The sequence below is a fragment of the Polypterus senegalus genome, chromosome 5 (assembly GCF_016835505.1).
Source record: "Polypterus senegalus isolate Bchr_013 chromosome 5, ASM1683550v1, whole genome shotgun sequence".
Classification (NCBI taxonomy): domain Eukaryota; kingdom Metazoa; phylum Chordata; class Cladistia; order Polypteriformes; family Polypteridae; genus Polypterus; species Polypterus senegalus.
Genome location: NC_053158.1, coordinates 79873263 through 79895493, shown reverse-complemented (window position 1 = coordinate 79895493; position 22231 = coordinate 79873263). Strand labels below are relative to the sequence as shown.

The following is a 22231-nucleotide window of genomic DNA, read 5'->3' as shown; positions in this document are numbered from 1 at the left end:
TCCCACTGTTGAGCCTTTGCCCCTCTCCTCACACAATTTCTCATTTACAAGAAATCCTTCTATGATCAGGGCCTTCATATTTTGTTATATGGAAACCAGGCTAGGACTCTGCTGCCTGTGGTGCAAAACCCATCTCAGAGCCTTCAGCAGACTTAAAAGGACCACTTCTATGAAAGAGCTGCCTGCGTATAATACAGTCCAAGTACTTCCATTTGAGGACCTCTTGCTAACACCTAATAAGCAGGAGGGTTATGACTGATCTCCTGATAATGATTAACTCTAGAAACCCTAGAAAACTCAACTTGATAACAGCTATAGTCACAGCACCAAACTTCCACTCTCCACTAAAATTGCTTTTATAATTCCTGATTATATCAGAAAAAACAGTATTTCTAGTGAACAATGCATAAGTCACTGATATATAGCAATGCTTTAAAAAGATTTTGCAGAGTCTTAGCTTCTGATTTCTACAGTGTTATCAGAGTTTCACCTAATTTATTAATTTATTTCTTTTCTCTCACCATACAGTTCAAATCTTATACTCTCTGAGTTTGATGATTTTCTTTCCTTATTCATGGAGAAAAGCAGGTTAGGTCAATTGAACACTCTACATTGGTCCTGTGTGTGTGTGTGTGCACCACTGTGTCTTGTAATAGACTGGCACCCATTTCAGAGTCGATTCTGCCCCTTGCCTGATGCTACTGGGATGGGTTCCAGATCCCCATGACCATGTATTGGTAGGTTCAGAAAATGAAATGATGGTATAAAAACCAAAGGCTGAAATAAACTATATAAGTAAATAGAGTTTTGTTAAAAAAAAATCTAATTGCCCACCAGTTTATAATTCTCTGTAAATGAAATAAGGGAGGTATATTTATGGAGGTTTTTTAATTTTGGCAGAAACCTCTCTTGGCCAGAGGGAACATACTGGAAGAAACCTGAGTAATCTGATTCTGCTTTGTATCCAGGGAGCCGTGGCTGTTTCAGAGGTCATTAGAGGGCAGCAGTTAGAGGCCCTGCAGGAAGTGCAGACAGATGTGAAGAGAGTTTTGCCACATTTTGATACATGAGGCTTAACTGATTGTGGGTTTTTTATTCCATATTCAGCCTACCTTAACTGTTTAAATCTAATAGTAAAATGAGTCATGGATTTTTGGGAGAAATAAATATTAGAAGTAGTTTTAAAATAACAACTAGATTAGCATGATTATTTTATTTACTTACAGAAGTTCTAGAAGAAAAGTTTTAGCTATGTAGATTTTGCTCTGTAAAGAATATTACACAATATTAAAGGTATTATGTAATGAGTTCTTGATTTTTAAAACTGTGAACTGAAATTGTTACACCCTAGTACAAGGGTAAATGAAAATGTAAAGACAACTTGAAAATTACACAGGTAACCACAAACAGATAAAAGCTTACTCAATGCAACAAATTCATGATGGCTTATGGGTAGTTCAAACACTAGTTTGGTTATACTTGTTCTTCCTCCTTTAAACGTTTCTACCCATTCATTAACTCTTCATTAAGTCATGCTGTTTTCACTTCCATACTGAGCCAACATTCCTCAGTGAATTTCTGCAGGTTTCACTCACTCTGCCCAAAGAAATCTCACTATGGCACATTATTCAACAATGGTGCAATCCCACAGTGGAGCGTCCATGTTGATTTGACCTTTGCTTCAGTTAGACAAACAGCAAAGTGCTGTACTCTGCGTGTTCGAACTACCCATAAGCCATCGCAAATGTATTGCATCAGCTTCTATCTGTTGCAGTTACCAAGTAATATTTACTTTTTGACTTACCTGCATAATTTCTTTCTTGGTGTATTATACCATATTCAGTTAAAGCTAATCATATAATGCTATTATTACACTATCCATTGCTCTCAGACAATATGTTTGGTGAAATTAGAATATTATGTTGAAAGGAGGAAAATTACAGTAATTGGTGCAATTCAGTGGTTTATTCAGCTTACTTAAAATATTCAGAAGTACATAATTCCCAAACAGCAACTACTTAAATTCTCTGTTTTACCTTTCTTTGCAATGCAACTAGCCCATGTAGCAAAGGCCCCAGAGACAAGGATGCTAAAGGTGGATGACCTGCTGATGAGAAGCAGAGACACAGTGTAAGCTGAAATACTGGACCTGCCCAGAAAGTTTTGAAACAGGATGTTTTTAAATTGATAGTAATTTGTTATTAAATGGTTTGAACATATTCAAATGCCTTCTCTTCTACTCCCTGTGGAGAACGTAAGATTGATAGCCACGCCATCTCTGACATCACTTCATTGTCCATCTGCCTGGACCCTCCCTGCCTTGTGAACCCATAACCCAGAAATCGGCCATCTTGAGTTAGTTCTATGATGAACTCAATCTGTAAGAACGTTTCTGCAGTTGTTGCATGTTTTTCTTTGATTTAAAGCCTTTCAATTATATGGGTTCACCAAGGTGGTGCTCCAGGTCTTTATCATTGTTTGTGTCCTATTTTACACAGTTTATTTGTGTAAATTATTAGTATTAACCTCAGCAGCTTTTATTGCTGAGAAACAAGACCATGTTTATACCAGTCTGAATTCTGCACTTGCAAGGGTGCGGTGCACACATGTGCTAGAAAACAGAGTGAATTGATGTGCTGCAGTTGTAAGCGGGACATTTCCTGTTTGTTCTGACTGGAAGCATAAGAGGTGTTCTAAAACATTTTACCAACTCTTGCACATAAATAAACATCTACTTGTAGTATGCATCTATGCTGCAACAATTTCATTCCTTGCTTTTTTTTAAATATTACAACAGTGGCTTTTCAGGTGACTTCATGCTTTATTGTGGAAAGCATTCTTAAAACAAAAATTCACTTTTTAAATGCACATTTTAATGTAGGCTAGCAGTAGGCTATACTGTTTAATTCTCTGTCACTACTTTAGTTTGCCTATTCATAACACTTACATACAGTGAATACAGTTCACAGTTATAATGCACTTGTGCCCAGGACTAAAGCTTGTTACCATTTGTGTAGAAGTTCCTTCGGACTTGACCAAGGTGCTCTCTTCCTCACCCTGATTGACCTAGCTGAGGAAGGAACTTGGTTCTCAGCCCCTAGTGATTAAAAATAGAGCAAATATGCAGGCTGAAAAACATCCATCCATCCATTATCCAACCCGCTGAATCCGAACACAGGGTCACGGGGGTCTGCAGGAGCCAATCCCAGCCAACACAGGGCACAAGGCAGGAACCAATCCCGGGCAGGGTGCCAACCCACTGTAGGACACACACAGACACACCCACACACCAAGCACACACTAGGGCCAATCTAGAATCACCAATCCACCTAACCTGCATGTCTTTGGACTATGGGAAGAAACCCACGCAGACACGGGGAGAACATGCAAACTCCACGCAGGGAGGACCCGGGAAGTGAACCCAGGGGCAGAAAAATAGTGTGTAATAAATGTTATTATTTAAGCATTATTCAGATAAGCAAAAGCAAAACAAAGTGTGGCAATAAACAAGAATACAACCTGGTAATGCTAGATGTTTAGTGCTTTCAGGTGGCCCATTTCTTGCATTGCTTTAAGTGTCGGCACATAATATATATATACGCCTGGAGACAACCATGGGTGAATTTTGTTTAAAATGGGGTGGGGACAATTTGACAGCTTACTGAGTGCCACATTTCTAAAGCAATCTAACACCTCATGATGGATGGTGATTTTGAACTGCAAAAATCAGAGATGCTCTTGTTAACCTGGTCCAACAGTGAGCAAGCTTCTGTTTACAGTCTACAGTCGAAAAGTTTCCTAAAAAAATCCTATTAGACATATAAATGTGTCTCACGGGTGCAGAGTGCATACTACACAATTTGAAAAATAAACATAATCTGACACAAGGGATAAACCTTTCTTTAGCATCACATTATACATTGACATTCGATGGCATCGATGGATGAGTGATAAACTTGAACAATATGTTCTCATAGGTGCTGTGCGTACTTTCTGTTTTTCAGCATTACAACAATAGTGTGGCAGTTGATGTAAGCTTGAAGAAACTGGCAGCTATATTCATGAAAATGCAAACTGCAACATATGCATTTGAAGTAAATAGTGTGTCTGTCACACTCCATCAAAAGGACTGGCACTGACACTGGCATTTCTCAAATGTGTGGAACCCAGTGGCTACAGTGGTTTACATGTGTATGTATTTCTGTCTCCACTGTCGCAGTGCTCATTGCAATGTTCAAATTAATTATTAAGTTTCAGTTACATTGTGCTACTCAGCTCCTCAATAAATAACAGCAGTTTTAGGTTTTTATTTTCTTTTAGTGTCAAGTCTTTTCTTCAGTATCTTTTGCTCTCTTCCTGAAACCTTGGTGGCAGTTTAAACTCCATGGACCTGAGAAATTGACAATGAGGAAGAAGCCTTGTGGGTGTAGCCTTTACAGTGCAGTATTTCATTGCTAATAACTACACACTTTTTAACAGGTTGTCCACAGACATGTATTCTCATTTTAGAATCTCCATGAGACTCCAAGCTAGATTCAGGAAAGACAGATCCACCAGTAATACCATTTTCACATTAAAAACTATACAAGAAAAATGCCTGAATGCAATACAACTTTGCATCAACTGTCTGTAGATTATAAACAGGCCTTTGACTGTGTGAATAGAGAAGACATAAAAAAGATATTAGAAGACTTTATAATACCAAAGAAGCTAAGAGACCTTATAGTCATAACACTACAAGAGATAAAGTAAAGTAAGAATGCAAGGTCAGCTGTAGAAAGATGTTCACATTAATTAAGGACTTCGGCATGGGGATGTTATGCCAGCAATGCTGTTTATTCTAAGCTTAGTGTAGTTATGAAGCGAACCATAAATCCATTTGACCATATTTATAATACAATGACATTGTGTTTAGCCTATGCCATTGAATTTGTTCTGACTGCTAGGAACCAACATAACCTGATAGAGAAACTTGATAATGAATCTAAGAGAACAGGTCTGCAAGTAAATCAGGACAAGGCAAAATACATGATAAGTAAAAAGTGTAGGGTAAGATTTAGGGATGTTAGAGATATTGGAGTATTACAATAAAAATTTAGAGAGAGTGAATGAATTCAAACATTTATTATTATGTAATTTATAATGAAAACTATGAGATACATTCTGCAATTAAAGCAAGAATAGCTGTGGTGTATGTATATATAAAAAATGCATAATTGACTCACTTAATCATTAACAAAAACATTATTTCCCATTTGGTTAAAAAGCTGAAATGTGGCAGGATTTTACTTCTAGGGCAACAGGCATCCTTTAAGAAAGGACATTTCAATACATCAGTATTTAAAACTGTGAAACAGAAAAGCTAAATACTACAAAATCTCAAAATTGCTTTGAATGTTTTGATTGAAGTTTTGTGATGTTATAGAACAAAGAAAATTAGCCTACCAATGTTTTTTTATTTGTCAAATATTTATTGGAAATAATGCTGTAGCAAGTGGGTTATTCTTTGGCATCACATTCTTTTTTTGGCTTAGCCCTGAAAAGTGTTCACTCAGAGAAATGGGGCGAAAATGAAAATCACAAGAGTGTCAGTGAACAACCTGTGGCTGTTATCTCAGAGGAAAATGGGTCTGGCAGTGAGTAAAGAAGACAAGGTGTCCTGCACAGGAATCAGAAGCTCAGTGTTGTACCGGCTGGAAAATGAGCTGTGATGTCAATAAAGAAAACTTACATAAACCTCAAGTAAGATGTGCTTAGCAACCACACTATACCTCTCTACTGCATGCCAGCTGCTTTGGCTGTCAGTGACTGTATGTGTTTTTTCACTAGAAGCAAAAATTTAAACAGTAGTGAAACTCAGTTTAAGGGGTCCCACAACCTCAGGAGTGAAGTACTGGACACTGTATAGCTCAGTATTTATTTTCACCTGTTCTCTTCTGTATACAGTAGTCCTTACTTCTTTCCTGTTTTGAGCCTGACTCCTTCATGAAAATTTCTTCCCATAAAAAGGTCACTATACAGAAGGAAAACCATACTGTATATAGTACCAACATTTACCCCTTTTCACCCTCAGAGTACCGGCACTTCTTACAAATTCCCCTCCACATTCCACTCTGCATTCCTATCTCAGTTTATAGGGGAACCCCAACATCTGCCATCCAAAATGGTTTACATCTACATTTCTAACTGTTAACTTTAATTCACCACTGCCATCAAACCCACTTCCCCTCACAAATAGAAGCCTCCAAAATATATTACCAGCAGTTTTTTTCCCCTTCAACCATTAAACAAAACAACCCTAAAAATAAAAATGTTCCATTCACCGCATGGGCCACCTAAATGTGCATTCTGTAAACGTCATTACCATATGTAATAAGTTAAAATAAAACACATTTAGTGTTAGAAGTTCATCATCTGGCTATGGTATGGCACAAAACAGAAGTGTAATCTTACAACTGATGAAAAACACTAAGAGAAATGATTGAGTTATCAGTGTAACAAAATAAAATGTAAAACATCTAATAATAAGAAGAATATGTACTCAAAATTCACATTATTCTTACAAATTACTGTGTCATTTAAAAAGAATACCATTTCCTGTAAAATTGTATTTTGCAATGACCATCAACAAACGTAAAGTCAGTCAGTAGGACAAACAGTAATTGATATGCACCAGAAATGGTCTACTCATGTGCAACTGTATATGACATATTCAAGAATAAGGACCTCTAGTCAAATAATAATATTCGTTAAAAAACTGTTGAAAACCCACACATATATACAGAAAAGTAATAATTTGTCCCATAGGACTTCTGATACATCTAATTAACTGACTGCACTACAGGATGGTCCAGATCTAATTATGTAATTTTCATTACGCTATAACTTATTAAGTTTATTACATTGAGCTTTCACAACTGAATGGAGGACAAGTTGGGCATTACATGGAAAATCAGTGAATTAATTCAATGTAAGTCCATTTTAATTTATTACAAGATATTTCAAACAATTCTTTTGTCTTGCATTGTTTTCCTCCATTGCAGTAAAAAGTTGCATAATTAGATCTAGACCACCCTATATTACCGAAGGCCTATTAGAAGAATTAACAAATGAAGCCGGGAAACACAACTAGTTATTATATAAACATTCATAAATGCATTGAACATTATAAGTAGACGTGTACGGTATTCAAATAATATTGTGTATCCTCACAGAACACATCTTATTTACATCTGCTGCCTTCTTCAGACACTTGAGGAAACTGACAGTTTGTTGTTCTAACAGTACACAGTGCACGGGCAGAGATGGAGGTACTGGCCAGTGATTGATCTTTATGACTACTTGTCTCAATGGTATTCATTTGCAAAAACGCAGACTCGCATGTATGCAGGACGTCGAGCTGTACATTGTTAAAATAAATGGTACATGCCTTTTTGAATGAGGTAATCCTCCTGAATTGCCTCTGAAGTTTCTGATGGCGAGCGTGAGAGACCAGTGGCAAGTTAATGTTGAAGTTAGAGTGGGTTGTCTTGAAAAACCTCCAAATGTTAATATTCTCTAATCACTGTTATGCTGTAATTTCACAGTAACCACACAACTTCACTCTAATTGGAACCAACAAGTGTGTTTCTATTTTCAGCTTCACTAATTAAAACTAACTTTGCACTGACAAGTAAATATAACTGACACATGTAAGCTCCTACAGAGATGAAAATACAAAATTATCATTATTTTCAATGAGTTGGACAAAACCAATCAAATGCCCTGTAAAAAGTTTCTTGACAAGGCCTAATCTGGCGCAGGACCGCTTTGTTAACAGTCCTGCATTAAGGAGAACATAGCCAGTGTGAGCTGCCATTTCGCTTAGTAAAACAAATTCAGTGACAGTGAATTGTGACGGACTGGAATTTTACCTTTTAGTATTTGTATAGTTTACACTTATCTTGCGTAGCAGAATTCCGGCCAGTTTTCATATTCTTCTTCCTATTAATGTTTACAATACTGCAGCTGATGGTTGGCAATAGTTAAAAGTCTGATGCATTGCAATCCTCAGACATTAGTGACTCCAAAATACTGTTCAGTGACTTGAAAATGGGGTGATAGCAGTTACTAGCAGCATGCCGTTACAAAAGCAGAGCAATAAGCCGCTGCGCTGGCGCAGGCGCAGGCGCACGCAAAACAATTCGCCCTCCTCTGGAGATTCTCCAAATCATCGAAATGTGTTGTTGCATTTGAGATGCTTTAACGTAATGATCGGGAATATTCATGACTTACGGTGCACAAGTCACTGTTTTAAGCAGCACCACTTCTAATGAAATGAGATGAAACGCCATTTCTGCGCGACGCCTAACTTTGATGCACATGAGCTGGACATACCGGACCAGCATTCCAGATTGCTCGAAGCCCCCGACCTCATAATACAACTTAACACTTTTTGTGCAGAGTAGTGGAAAACTGGTGAATCTCGGGGTCCAACACAAAAGGAAAATGTCGGAGACGAAAACAAAAGGGCGGACTGCGTGAAGTAAAACAAACAGCCTCCGTTCACAAAAAAAACCTGTTTTGCAACAACATTGTTATAAAACTAGGCTTGCATAAGACGCCCGCCCCGCTAGTAGTTGCATAAATAAGAGTTGACGCAGAAGAGGGTCTGAGACTGCTAAACATCAGTCCGAATTTTGGAACTTCGTGAATGAAAGGTACCACTTTTTAAGTTTAATTGCTGCCTACATGCTTTCCTCTTCATAAAGTGCAACTCATTCAAAACTAATAAAACGCTTGACTTTATCGGTTTACTGGATTATGCATATAAGCGAGCAGGACGGCTTTCTTTCTTTTATATAACGCAATTTCTATCTATCTATCTATCTATCTATCTATCTATCTATCTATCTATCTATCTATCTATCTTTTCAATGACAATTGTACATATGCAGTGTAATTTCCGAATTTTTGAAACAATATATTTTACGGTAATAGTCATGCAGCAAAATTTCTTAAAACTGAGGTAAACATAGTCACAATCTTTTTCTATAATTGAGGAACCGGTGGATTTTATCAATCTAGTTATCTGTTATACAGGTGGTATAGCGCCTTTTATATTTAGATCTGTCTGTCCATTTCTTTGTCTCGCTGTATGACACAGAACAAGTCACTCAACTTTACTCCTTACACTTGCAGAAATTCAGAGACAAGTATACAAATACAGTATAATTTCTTAGAGATTTTGAATTAGTAAAATTTTAATTCATATGGTATTTCCTGTCTTGAAACTGAGTGAGAAGTCTCACTACAGTGTTAATTTAATGGAGTTAAAGCATCACTGGATTTTCTAGTTTAATTAGTTATTACTTCTAAACCATTATCACACACAGCTTTGCATGCCTTCTGTAATGGCTGTGCCCTCTATCTTTTATATGTGTAATCTTTACTTGCCTGACATCAAATTACACAAGTTGCTTTCTCAATGTGTCTAGGGAAAAAAAAATACTCTAGGTCTTGGCTGCATCCCCAAAGGCAGGTCTCAAAGCAGGCATGATGTCCTTACATCAGTAAGAATTTCCTGCATAAGTACATAGAACTTAAGAATAAGTATTAACATGTTCTCTCTTTATGAACTTATTGTCCATCATTTTAGTGTGTGAAATGTCGTGACTTCTGTGTACTCGGCTCTGAGGTTTCAGTTGCATATAACATAATGACAGAGTGAGCTTTCTGGAAGCAAATCCTTACCACATTCATGGCAGATGAGATCTCCTTTTTGTGACCCATGAAAATACAAAAAATTAACCCATCAGGTGCATTAACTGATTAAATGCAGAGAGACTTTTCTTGGAGTTCTAACTGTTCATCAGAAACAGTTTACCCAAAGACACTGCCTAATAAGAACTGATTATGTTTTTATTAAAGTAAATTAATAAAATGTTTTGCTTAAAATGAAGATAATGATGTTAGTGACTGCAGAAAAATGTAAAATCACATAAACATGGAATAAATGATTTAAGTAGTAATAAATGTCCTTTTTTATCCCTGTAGAAAAATAATAATGGCTAAGCAAGATTTTGGGAGAATTGCGATTATGCTTCTTGCATTTGTGATCTATATTATTATGCTTGTCTTCAGTCAACTTTCATCCTCAGGCATTTCCAATGGTAAGTCATCTTTATAAAGTGATGAATCATTTTTTTGTGTGTTGTATTACTAATGAAAAATTCTAAATTTAGAAACAAAAAGAAGCAAACCCTGGGAAAAAGAAGTACCTTTTGGAAATTGTGAGCTGTGGATAATATTTTGTCACGTAATGAGATTTTAAGATTGAAGAATACTGTTTGAGGCTGCCAGTACAGTGATAGGCTTTAGGGTTATTAAGATACTAAGACAAACCCATAGGTCAAATTCATGTTAAATATAAATCTAATTACATTTTGTCAAATCTAAAAGAAAGAAAGACAAGTCACTTAAATTTTTTGCATTGATTCCCATTAATGCATTATAACTTCCCATTAAACTACAAATCATCCATTTATAATCACAGATGATAAACAATATAGACGTGCTTAAAACACAATGTAGTCAATATAGCATTCATACAGAAAAACACACACTATGCAGAATAGAACAGTAGCATTCAGTATCATCATCATCATCATTGGCGAAAGCCATTTTCCAGGTTATCCTGGTTTACTCAGGTTGGCTTGTTGCCCTGCAAAATCTTTTTCCTCTACTCTTTGTGGTCCTGAGTATCCTTTGTGGTAAGAATCATCCTTATCATATCTCTTCCAAATACCTTCTCTTTTAACCTCCCTCTGGGTCTTATCCAATTTACCTCCATCCCAATGCACCTCTTAACCCAGTCATCCATCACCTTTCACTTAACATACCCAAACCACCTTAGTCTGTTTTTCTTCAGCACAACACCTTTGTGTTCACACCGAGTCTTCCATTCAACTTGATTTTCATTTGACTTGATCATTCTCATTTCCATACTTTCCAACTTTGCATCATGGTCTGCCAATGTAAATGGTTCCCTTCAATACCAGAAAGTCTCCATTATTGACAGCACTCTCTCACTTTGGCTATCAAAGTTTGCATTTGTGGACTTTTGGCTACTCTTCATACGACTAAATGTTTTATTAGCTTCCAACAACCTGTACATTGAACTGAGAGTCTCCCAACACCTTTACTGCACATGCAGCATGGCCATGCTGACCTCCTCATGCCTCCTGTGCCTTCCCCTCAAACCATCACCTTGATCTTGAAACCCTTTTGCTTTCAAATTAGCTATTTCTGAATATTCTCCTTCAGTTTTACTTAATTTCTTTGCTATCAATTTATATACAGAAACATGCACTATGTATCTAGATTTTATTGCTCAAAAATTACACTTCATATATCTCTGTAGATTTATTTAAAATTAGCTGACAATGTAAATGAAAAAAAAATACAATTCTGATTGGCTAAGTGGTTGTTTGTCCGTCACTGTACAGTTTATAATGTCCATCATGACATACGGATGTCACTAATTGTGGAGGAGTGAAACAAAGGAGTGATCGGTCTGTCAGTGGTTACTGCATAATCTTTATAAGGTTTATTTCAATGTTTAAGAAGAATAACTTGAGTACAAATGCCATAACACCAGGCATCATGAGAAGACACATCTATTGTGTGGTTCAATTTCAACTTCAGAAAGCATAGCTTAATTAAAATGTTAGCAGTACCATACACAGACACATGACATTGAAAAGAGAAAGGGAAATATTTATTAACAGCCAATCTGAACAATTAAAACATTTACTGTATTTAAAAAGCAATAGCCTCAACAGCAACTCAAACAAGAGTATTCTATGTTAAAAATTACTTCAGTTGTGATTTAAATGTTGACACCATTGAGACATCTCTTATATTTGGCAAAATGATCATTCCATAGTTTGGGGGTACTTTTATTACACCAATTAACCTTGGAGCCCTTGGTTCTAAAAGCAAATATTGCGTTTACTAATTCATAATGGACATGATTACTGGTTTACTATAGAAGTTAACAATTCATATGGTCATAATTCATCAATTTACAGTTAAATGTGAATCTAGTTAAAAGCATTTATACTGGATAAGAAATTAAAACAGCTACAGGAAAACTAATGCAAAACCCTACAAAGAACACATTCTACCCCAAATCCAAACTGGGGGACCAAAATATTTGATTCTGTGATTCTTTCCACTATATCACTATGTCACCAATATCTGTCATCCATCCATCCATCCTCTTCCCTTATCCGAGGTTGGGTCGCGGGGGCAGCAGCTTGAGCGGAGAGGCCCAGACTTCCCTCTCCCTGGCCACTTCTTCTCTCTTCCGGGAGAATCCCAAGGCATTTCCAGGCCAGTCGGGGTCTTCCCCGGGGCCTTCTCCCGGTTGGACGTGCCCGGAACACCTCACCAGGGAGGCGTCCAGGAAACATCCTGATCAGATGCCCGAGCTGCCTCATCTGACTCCTCTCGATGAGGAGGAGCAGCGCCTCTACTCTGAGCCCCTCCCGGATGACTGAGCTTCTCACCCTATCTTTAAGGGAAAGCCCAGACACCCTGCAGAGGAAACTCATTTCAGCCGCTTGTATTCGCGATCTTGTTCTTTCGGTCACTACCCATAGCTCATTACCATAGTTAAGGGTAGGAACATAGATCGACTGGTAAATTGAGAGCCTTGCCTTACGGCTCAGCTCCTTTGTCAGAACGACAGACCGATGCAGAGCCCGCATCACTGAAAACGCCGCACCGATCTGCCTGTCAATCTCACGCTCCATTCTTTCCTCATTCGTGAACAAGACCCCGAGATAATTGAACTCCTCCACTTGGGGCAGGATCTCTCCCCCAACCCTGAGAAGGCACTCCACCCTTTACCGGCTGAGGACCATGGTCTCAGATTTGAAGGTGCTGATTCTCATCCCAGCCGCTTCACACTCGACTGCGAACCGATTCAGAGAGAGCTGAAGATCACGGCCTGATGAAGCAAACAGGACAACATCATCTGCAAAAATCAGTGACCCAATCCTGAGTCCACCAAACCGGACCCCCTCAACACCCTGGCTGCGCCTAGAAATTCTGTCCATAAAAGTTATGAACAGAATCGGTGACAAAGGGCAGCCCTGGCGGAGTCCAACTCTCACTGGAAACGGGCTCGACTTACTGCCGGCAATGCGTACCAAGCTCAGACACTGTTTGTACAGGGACCGAACAGCTCTTATCAGGGGGTCCGGTACCCCATACTCCCCGAACACCCCCCAAAGGATCCCCTGAGGGACACGGTCAAACGCCTTTTCCAAGTCCACAAAACACATGTAGACTGGTTGGGCAAACTCCCATGCACCCTCCAGGATTCTGCTAAGGGTGTAGAGCTGATGTACTGTTCCGCGACCAGGACAAAAACAACACTGTTCCTCCTGAATCCAAGGTTTGACTATCCGACGGACCCTCCTCTCCAGGAACCCCAAATAGACTTTTCCAGGGAGGCTGAGGAGTGTGATCCCTCTGTAGTTGGAACACACCCTCTGGTCCCCCTTTTTAAAAAGAGGGGGACCACCACCCCGGTCTGCCAATCCAGAGGCACTGTCCCCGATGTCCATGCTATGTTGCAGAGACGTGTCAACCAAGACAGTCCTACAACATCCAGAGCCTTGAGGAACTCCGGGCGTATCTCATCCACCCCCGGGGCCCTTCCACCAAGGAGTTTTTTGACCACCTCGGTGACCTCAGGCCCCAGAGATGGGGGAGCCCACCTCAGAGACCCCAGGCTCTGCTTCCTCATTGGAAGGCATGTTAGTGGGATTGAGGAGGTCTTTGAAGTATTCCCCCCACTGACCCACAACGTCCCAAGTCGAGGTCAGCAGCACACCATCCCCACCATATACAGTGTTGACACTGCACTGCTTCCCCCTCCTGAGACGCCAGACGGTGGACCAGAATCTACTCGAAGCCGTCCGAAAGTTGTTCTCCATGGCCTCCCCAAACTCCTCCCATGCCCACTGTCTGTCATGATATTTGTCATGATTTAGGTATTTTATACCTGTATTGTCATGATAATGTTTGAGCATTTTATAATATATTCAAAGCAGTAAAAATACTGTACATTTCTAAAAACTGTTAACAGAAATAGAAATTTTGTTGTAGGTTACAGGAATTTGTAATAACTACCTTTATTTAGAAACTGAATTACAAATAATTTTTGAGAATACTGTACGACCAAGCAACCTGATATTTTTACATTGGACCATATAAACATCCCATGCAGACATGATTTATTCACAGGTTATCACGCAGCTGTTCAAAACATTTTATTATACTGAAGCAAATATCTGACTGCATGTTGAATATTAATTTTAGCACTGTAGTATTTTAGTAGTCTGTGTTTTAAGTTAGAGATCCCAAAAATACACTAACTTTCATTAAAATTGCACTATTCAGTTAAAAACAAAACAAACAAATTTTGTTTTATTTTTATAGAAAAAATGTACTTTCCCCTGCTTGTCAGAATTCCTTTTGAACAGTAATACTTAACATCACTTGCTGTGCCTTTGTATTTCAGGCATTTTTTTGCAGACAATTGGTAATGTATCAGAAAAGTATGCTACAGATGTTACACCAGCTAAATGGGCATTTTCTATTTGGGGAGTCATTTTTGCCTGGCAGATTCTGTGGTTCATCTACATGTTCACTGGTTTTTGTAGAAGGTAATATTAATGTTTTATTTCAGAAAACGCATAATGAAATAATAGTTTGACATATTTATAGTGTGCCCAATTAATTGTGAGTTTTTTCATTTATCCAGTTGTGAATTTCTAAAAAAGTTAATTTACTGTTAAAAATTGGAGGCATGGTGCTAAAGAAAACAGAGAGTAAAAGACTTCAGATCAAACTCCCAGTAAACAGCACTTTTATCTATTCACAGGTGTGACAAGTCTCTAAAAGATAAGTCAGTAGTACTAGGGTGTTGCACTGTATTAGCCATTATGAATGTAGTGAGAAGTCAAGCAACATGACACCTTTTATTGGCTTACTAAAAAGATTACAATATGCAAGCTTTCGAGGCAACTCAGGCCTCATCTACAGGCAAGACAAAGATAAGACAGAAAAGACATGTGAGTTATGGAACATCAAAGGACTTTGTTGTTTAATCTTTCATTCATTTTCTGAACGTTTTTTTTCCATCACTGCCAAAAGCAACTTAGATAAGTGCCATATACTTTTTTTATGCAAATTGACTAACATTTATGGCTGCATTATTGTTTTCTGCAACATATGTATATGTTGAAGACTGAATGTACTACTCAAAAAGTTAAATGCATTTACTGAGTACCTCAAAGTTAATTTTAATTTCAAAGACAGCTAGTGGAAACATGTAATTTTAAGGTTCATGATTTTTAAAGGCTGGAAATTTGCTTCTTACAAGAAATGAGTATTTTGTATTTAGTTTGTGAATGGCCATCATTAATTAAAGACTAATTTTTAGTGGTTGATATGTAAAATCTTTCACAAAACAAAGCAATAAATTGCTGAAATCTTTTGTGCAGACAGGTATTACTTTAAAGTGCACTTAAAAGAACACTCCAGAAGCATCACAAAAGGTCAAGACTTGTTCTTCTCCTTTGCACAGAATTAACTCACTATTCATAAGAGTCATTCTTCCTTGCAAAAAGACTTCCATTCTTTGTAAGACACATCTGCCTTGCTCAGTATGTTTTCCTTCCCTGTCAGAATTGGTCCTAATCATAAAAGTAGACACATTTTAGCAGATTACATGCACAAAATACTGCAAGCAATCGTATTGTGTGCTGTGAAAGTTGCTGTATAAATGAATGGATTGGTAATATTTTGATATAATGCATGTTTTGTAAGAAATTGATTGTTTATGGCCTACTTTGAGATTTAAAGTGCCTTAATTTGGTGGTGAATTATTCTAAGTCTGTCATACTTGTGATGGACTGGTGATAGACTTGTGTCCTTTCAATGGTTGTTCCTTGTCTTGTCAGGATAGGCTGGTTCCTTATCACCCTTAATTGGATTAAATGGGTTTGAGACTAATATCATATGTAACATGCAGTAAATGTTAGGGCATAAAAATGAGTAGTATAATAGAGTTACACTTCAAGAGATTTAGTAACATCTGAATGGATGAGAACAGCCTGGTAAGCTTAACAACTCTCGTGGCTCCTGTGTTAAAGATCCTGACCACAACTCCTTCATGTACTACCTAGATCAGTTGTTCTCATCTTTATTCTTTCAAAGGTGCTGATATGTGACAGTATTTTGAATATTGATGAGAAATCTGCTTTTAAAATATAAGTTTGACAGACCTGCTGTAGCTTGATTTTTAGGGATTTGTGTATTTTGTAGGTATTTTATAATTATTTTCATTCAACTTGCAGCCCCGTCTCTGTTGTAGATCATTTCTAAGTTAATGAATGTGCATTTAGAGTATCTTGATATGGGTGTAGCAGATGAGGTACAGATGCTGTTTACCACCTTAATCAAAAAACTTTAGCCAACCATTACATGTCAGTGAACTAAGGTAACATTTACTTTCAGTTTAAGAACTGTAGAAAGTCTATTGAATTTTGTATTATGATTACTGATCTACAGTATTGGCATTATAAGAAACAACTCTATGTGCTGTAAATATCAGATGGGAAGAGCTGTATGGAAATTTATTAAAATTGTAACAAAACTTGACCAATTCTCCACAAAAAGGATATATAATGTATTAAGAGATTGGAAAAATACGCACATTCTTAACTTAAGACGCTTTTTTGTCCCTACAATTTCTAAATGGAATTAAATAAATAAAGCACTGCAAAGCAGCTTGGTTGCTACTTGGTAAAAGTTAACACTAATTTGGCTTAATATCCAGCAGGAATGTTTTGTGACATTAATGTGAGAAGTACAGTATAGATTTAGTAACATTGTATTATATGTTGTAAAAGATGAATCAGAACAAAACATAAAGGTTTGGGGTTTCCGGCCCCGTATACTGAAAATTGATCCACAGTATTAAATCAACAGGTCAATGTACACGAACAAAATAAGTTCCCGGTGCATGGCAGACAAAGATGGCATTGACAGGCATTTATGGAAGAGGGGCCGGAAGTGGAGGAATGCTGGGAAGGAACCGTGGTGGAAGATGGGAATGATGACGTCATGAGCAGTGGACGGAGGAAGGGCGGAAGTAGCGTAGTGCGGGAAGCTATAGGAGGGAGGCTCATGGCGGCGGTGCGTCTTTTCTTCTGTGAAAACAAAAGGATAAAGGTTAGTACCCCGCCACTCCCTGCTGGCGTATGTCTTCGCGAATGTATTAAGGTCCGCCCGCGGCCCCCTACTCGTGCGTGCGTGACATGACCCCCTTAGCCCAGAACCGTCAGGTCGGGCGGACCTAACTGAGAGGTCGTGAATACGAGAGAGGGCATCGGCATTGGCCTAAAGGTTGTCACGGCGATAAGTGACGGTGAACTTGTATGGCTGCAAATCCAGAAACCACATGGTGACTCGGGGATTCGACTCCTTGTGTAGTGACATCCACTGTAGAGCAGCGTGATCAGTCACCAGAGTGAACTCGCGACTCAACAGGTAGTAACGTAGGTGTGTCTTAATGGCCAAGGCTTCCCTCTCCACTGCCGCGTACCTGGTCTCCCGGTCCAACAGTTTCCGGGCTTGGGGTGCTCGACAACTTCGATACTTTGGCTCAACACGGCGCCTAGGCCTGTGTCCGAAGCATCGGTCTGGAGAAGAAATGGAAGACCAAAATCTGGGGTTCTTAACACAGGTGCTGATGTTAGGGCCATTTTCAAGTCAGCGAATGCATGTTCCGCCTTGTCGTTCCATACCACGTACAAAGGACCGCCTTTTTTTGTTAAGTCAGTCAAGGGTGCTGCCCTTTCAGAGAAACGGGGTAAGAACCGGCGGTAGTACCCTGCTGACCCCAAGAAAGCCTGCACCTGTCTCTTGGTATTCGGACGGGGCCCTTCCAGGATGTCTTTTATTTTGGAGCATTGTGGCCTCACCTGTCCCCGCCCCACCAGGTAGCCTAAATACTTGGCCTCCTTTAGACCAAAGAAGCACTTACCGGGGTTTATGCGGAGGCCTGCTTTTGCTATTGTCGCGAGGACAGCGGAGACCTGCAATAGATGTTCCTTCCAGGTGCCGGAATAGATGACTACATCATCCAGGTAGGCGGCACTATAGGACTGGTGGGGCTTCAGCACTCTATCCATTAGACGCTGAAAGGTCGCCGGGGCCCCCTTGCAGCCCAAATGGAAGGACCTTGTATTGCCAATGCCCACTAGGGGTACTGAGGGCGTTTTTTTCTTTAGCGGAATTTGCCAATACCCTTTCGTCATGTCAAGGGTAGTCAGATATCGAGCCGTACCCAGGCATTCAAGAAGGTCATCTATCCGGGGCATTGGGTAGGCATCGAACTTGGAGACCTGGTTTAGACGTCTGAAGTCATTACAGAATTTCCAGGAGCCGTCAGGCTTAGAGACGAGGACAATTGGACTGGACCAGGGACTATGGCTCTCTTCCACAATATCCATGTCCAACATCCGTTGGACCTCCAGTTCCACTTCGGCACGTTTTGCCTCCGGGAGTCTATAGGGCCTCTCCCGGACAACAACTCCGGGCGCCGTGACTATATCGTGCTCAATCAGCGAAGTCCGGCCTGGTGACTCACTCACTACTTCGGGAATGGCCAGGATCACATGGGTTAATTCCTGCCATTGTTGGGGTGTCAGCTCATCACCGAGGTTAAGGGCAGACGTGCACGTGAATAGGGAGAGGGATCTACGAGAGTCTGAAGACTCCTCCCTGTCTTTCCAAGGTTTTAATAAATTCACATGGTAGATCCTCTCACTCGGGCGACGATTTGGTTGCTTAACCAAATAATCGACGAGCCCCTTTCTTTCTTGCCCTGCCAATGAGCTGGTAGTTTAGAATGGGAGGTAGGAACGAGTACCATCACTCGATCCCCTAGGCGGAACTCCCGGAGGACCAAGTTACGGTTGTAACACCGGGCTTGCGCTGCCTGCGCACGAGTCACGTGTTCCTTTAGGAGGGGTCTGATTTTATCGAGTCGGTCGCGCAGTTGCAGTTGGGCGACTACTCTAAAATATTGGTGGAGGGCAAGGCCTCGGCCTCCCAACCTTCTTTGAGTATATCCAAAAGTCCTTGGGGCTGCCGTCCGTATAACAACTCAAAAGGAGAGAAACCCGTAGAGGCCTGGGGTACTTCCCGGTAAGCAAGAAGCACGAGTGGGAGGAGCTGGTCCCAGTTTCTACCGTTCGCGTTGACTACCTTGCGCAGCATCTGTTTAAGAGTCTGGTTGAAACGTTCTACCAGCCCGTCTGTTTGCGGGTGATAGACAGACGTCTTTAGGTGCTTTATACGGAGTAATCTGGCTACCTCCCTGAACGTATCCGAGGTGAAGGGCGTACCTTGGTCCGTAAGGACTTCTCTGGGTATGCCCACTCTAGAAAATAGGTTGACTAACTCCCGTGCGATGTTCTTTGTATTAGCGGAGTGCAAGGGAACTGCCTCTGGGTATTGGGTTGTGTAATCAACCATGACCAATATATATTTATGGCCACGATTTGAGGGCTCCAGGGGTCCCACTAGATCTACCCCAATTCTGTCAAAGGGGACATCGATTAGCGGGATGGGAACGAGAGGAGCTCGGTCCCTCCTAGGAATCTGGCGGATCTGACACTCTGGACAGGACTGGCAGAAACGCCGGACCTCCTCGTTGATCCCGGGCCAGTAGAAATGGAGCTTTATTCTCTCCAGGGTTTTTTCGGCCCCGAGGTGGGCGCCTAAGAGGTGAGCACGAGCTAGTTCGCATATCTCCCGCCGAAAGGTACGCGGAACTAGCAGCAACTTCCGCACCTCACCCTCATGGGTCGCAACACGATACAACAGATCATTTTCCATTACAAAAAAGGGCTCGCGTGGTATGGATTCATCAGCCCGTGAGCTGCCAGGGGCAACAGTAGCATTTCGGGCAAACCGCAGGGAAGCATCGTTCCACTGTTCCCTTTTGAATGACGCAGGTGTGGACCGAAACTGGTGATCTAGGCTATTCAATGGGTCTTGAGAGCCAGTGGGAGGAAGAGTTCCCTGGCTCGTGCCCTCCCCGGTGGATACTTCCGGGTCAGGGTCCGTCGTCGGAGAAGCGTCCCCCTGTGTGTGTGCGCCATTAAGTTCTGCCCGAGAGCACGGCGTGGGGACCGTGGGAGGGGCGCCTCGCCCCCTCATAACCAGACCCAACAAGGCCCCGGGAGCGGTGTGTGTCTTACCGCAGTTTCTGTCCGACCAGTCCTGTCCCAAAATCACCGGATAGGGGGGTTCAGGCAACACAGCGACCGGCAAGCGAGTTAACTCCCCCTTCCAGGCGATATAACAGTTTGTGGAACGATAGAACCTGGTCTCCCCATGTACACAGGTGACATGCAGATGTTGGCTTAGCCACTGTCGCGGTAAAATATAACGGCAAGCAACAATGGTTATGTTGCTGCCGGAGTCAAACAATGCCACCACCGAGTGCCCATTTATTAACACCACTCCCGTATTAGGACTTGCCAAGGGGTGCGACAGGGCACAGTACCTCTCTGTAGTAGCCCAGGTGCAGTCCATTGGCTCCGTGTTCATCGGACAGGTCGGTAGTAGATAGCCAACCTCACCGCACTTGTAACAGCGCAGGGAGGCTGGCTTTTCTTTGGGCCTCGGCAGCGCTTCCGCAGCACGTTAAGTGGGCTTGGGGGCGGCGACCCGTCCCTGTCAGTTCCCACGAGCTTGCCTTTCCGACCCCCCGGCTCGGAAGACCGTGAGCTGACGCTCCAGGACTTCCAGGAGATCCTGCATATCCTTATAAGGATGGCGCCGGACCTGCTGGGTGAGGAAACTGGGCAGTGCATTGACCAGACCCTCACAGGCCACTTGTTCCACCACCTTGCGGGCTTGGGGACCCTTGGGCCGCAGCCAACGCCCCATTTTGCCCCAGAAATCGAAGGCCTGAGCTCGTGCCAGCTTGTCGGGGTCAAACTGCCAGTTCCTCCACTCACTCGCCTGCTGGCCCGGCGTGATGCCATAGCGTGCCATGATCTCCGTTTTTAGGAGGTCATAGTCCACGGCTTCCTCCTCGGGGAGGTCGTAATAAGCCCGCTGCACGGGTCCCTTCAGATAGGGTGCCAGTATGGATGCCCACTCGGAGCGCTGCCACTGGTTCCGGGTGGCTGCCCGTTCAAAGATGCCCAAGTAAGACTCGACGTCGTCTGCCTCCGATAAGGGCACCAGAGGGGGAGGCGTCGGCCAAGGTGGATCGGGTCTTACCGTCTGTACCGCGGCCAACTTGGCCTTCGTCTCTTCCAGCTCCCGGTTGGTCGTGGCTTGCGCTAGCTGCAGGGACTGGATCTGTGTGTTCATCCCCTGCAGCACGGTGTTCAGGTCCTGTCCTTCGCTCATTTCTCCGGACTGTTTATCCTGCCGGCTACACCACTGTAAAAGATGAATCAAAACACAACATAAAGGTTTGGGGTTTCCGGCCCCGTATACTGAAAATTGATCCACAGTATTAAATCAACAGGTCAATGTACATGAACAAAATAAGTTCCCGGGGCATGACAGACAAAGATGGCATTGACGGACATTTATGGAAGAGGGGCCGGAAGTGGAGGATTGCTGGGAAGGAACCGTGGTGGAAGATGGGAATGATGACGTCATGAGCAGTGGACGGAGGAAGGGCGGAAGTAGCGTAGTGTGGGAATCTGTAGGAGGGAGGCTCATGGCGGCGGTGCGTCTTTTCTTCTGTGAAAAAGAAAAAGAGAAAGGTTAGTACCCCGCCACTCCCTGCTGGCGTATGTCTTCGCGAACGTATTAAGGTCCGTCCACGGCCCCCTACTTGCGTGTGTGTAATGTATATAACACTGTAATATATTATACTGTATGTATTAATAACATATCTCTTTCAGGTTCAACAGTTAAGTATGGTGGCATCTGCTACTGTATAAAAAGATCACAGGCGGTGCACAAACTGACAGAATTGTTTACATTAACATGTGTTCTCACTATGAACTTTTTAAAATTGTATTGATACAGTTCCATTTTTCTCCATCCATATAACTACAGGATTAGATTCAGTAAATCTGTGAAACAAGAGCACCAGTGCTCCTGTCTAAATAAGTAATCAGACATCCTATTA

At 41.3% G+C, this 22231-nt stretch overlaps 1 protein-coding gene across 1 annotated transcript in view; it reads left to right on the top strand.

The window, feature by feature from the left end:
• The first annotated feature begins 8170 nt into the window (after positions 1–8170).
• Positions 8171–22231, top strand: part of LOC120530393 — a 28743-nt gene continuing 14682 nt past the window's right edge. Inside the window, exons 1-3 of the mRNA XM_039754870.1 lie at positions 8171–8699; positions 10036–10151; positions 14576–14720. Of these exons, the coding sequence (XP_039610804.1) occupies positions 10046–10151; positions 14576–14720 (251 nt within the window). The 5' untranslated portion in view covers positions 8171–8699; positions 10036–10045. The remainder of the gene's footprint in view (positions 8700–10035; positions 10152–14575; positions 14721–22231) is intronic.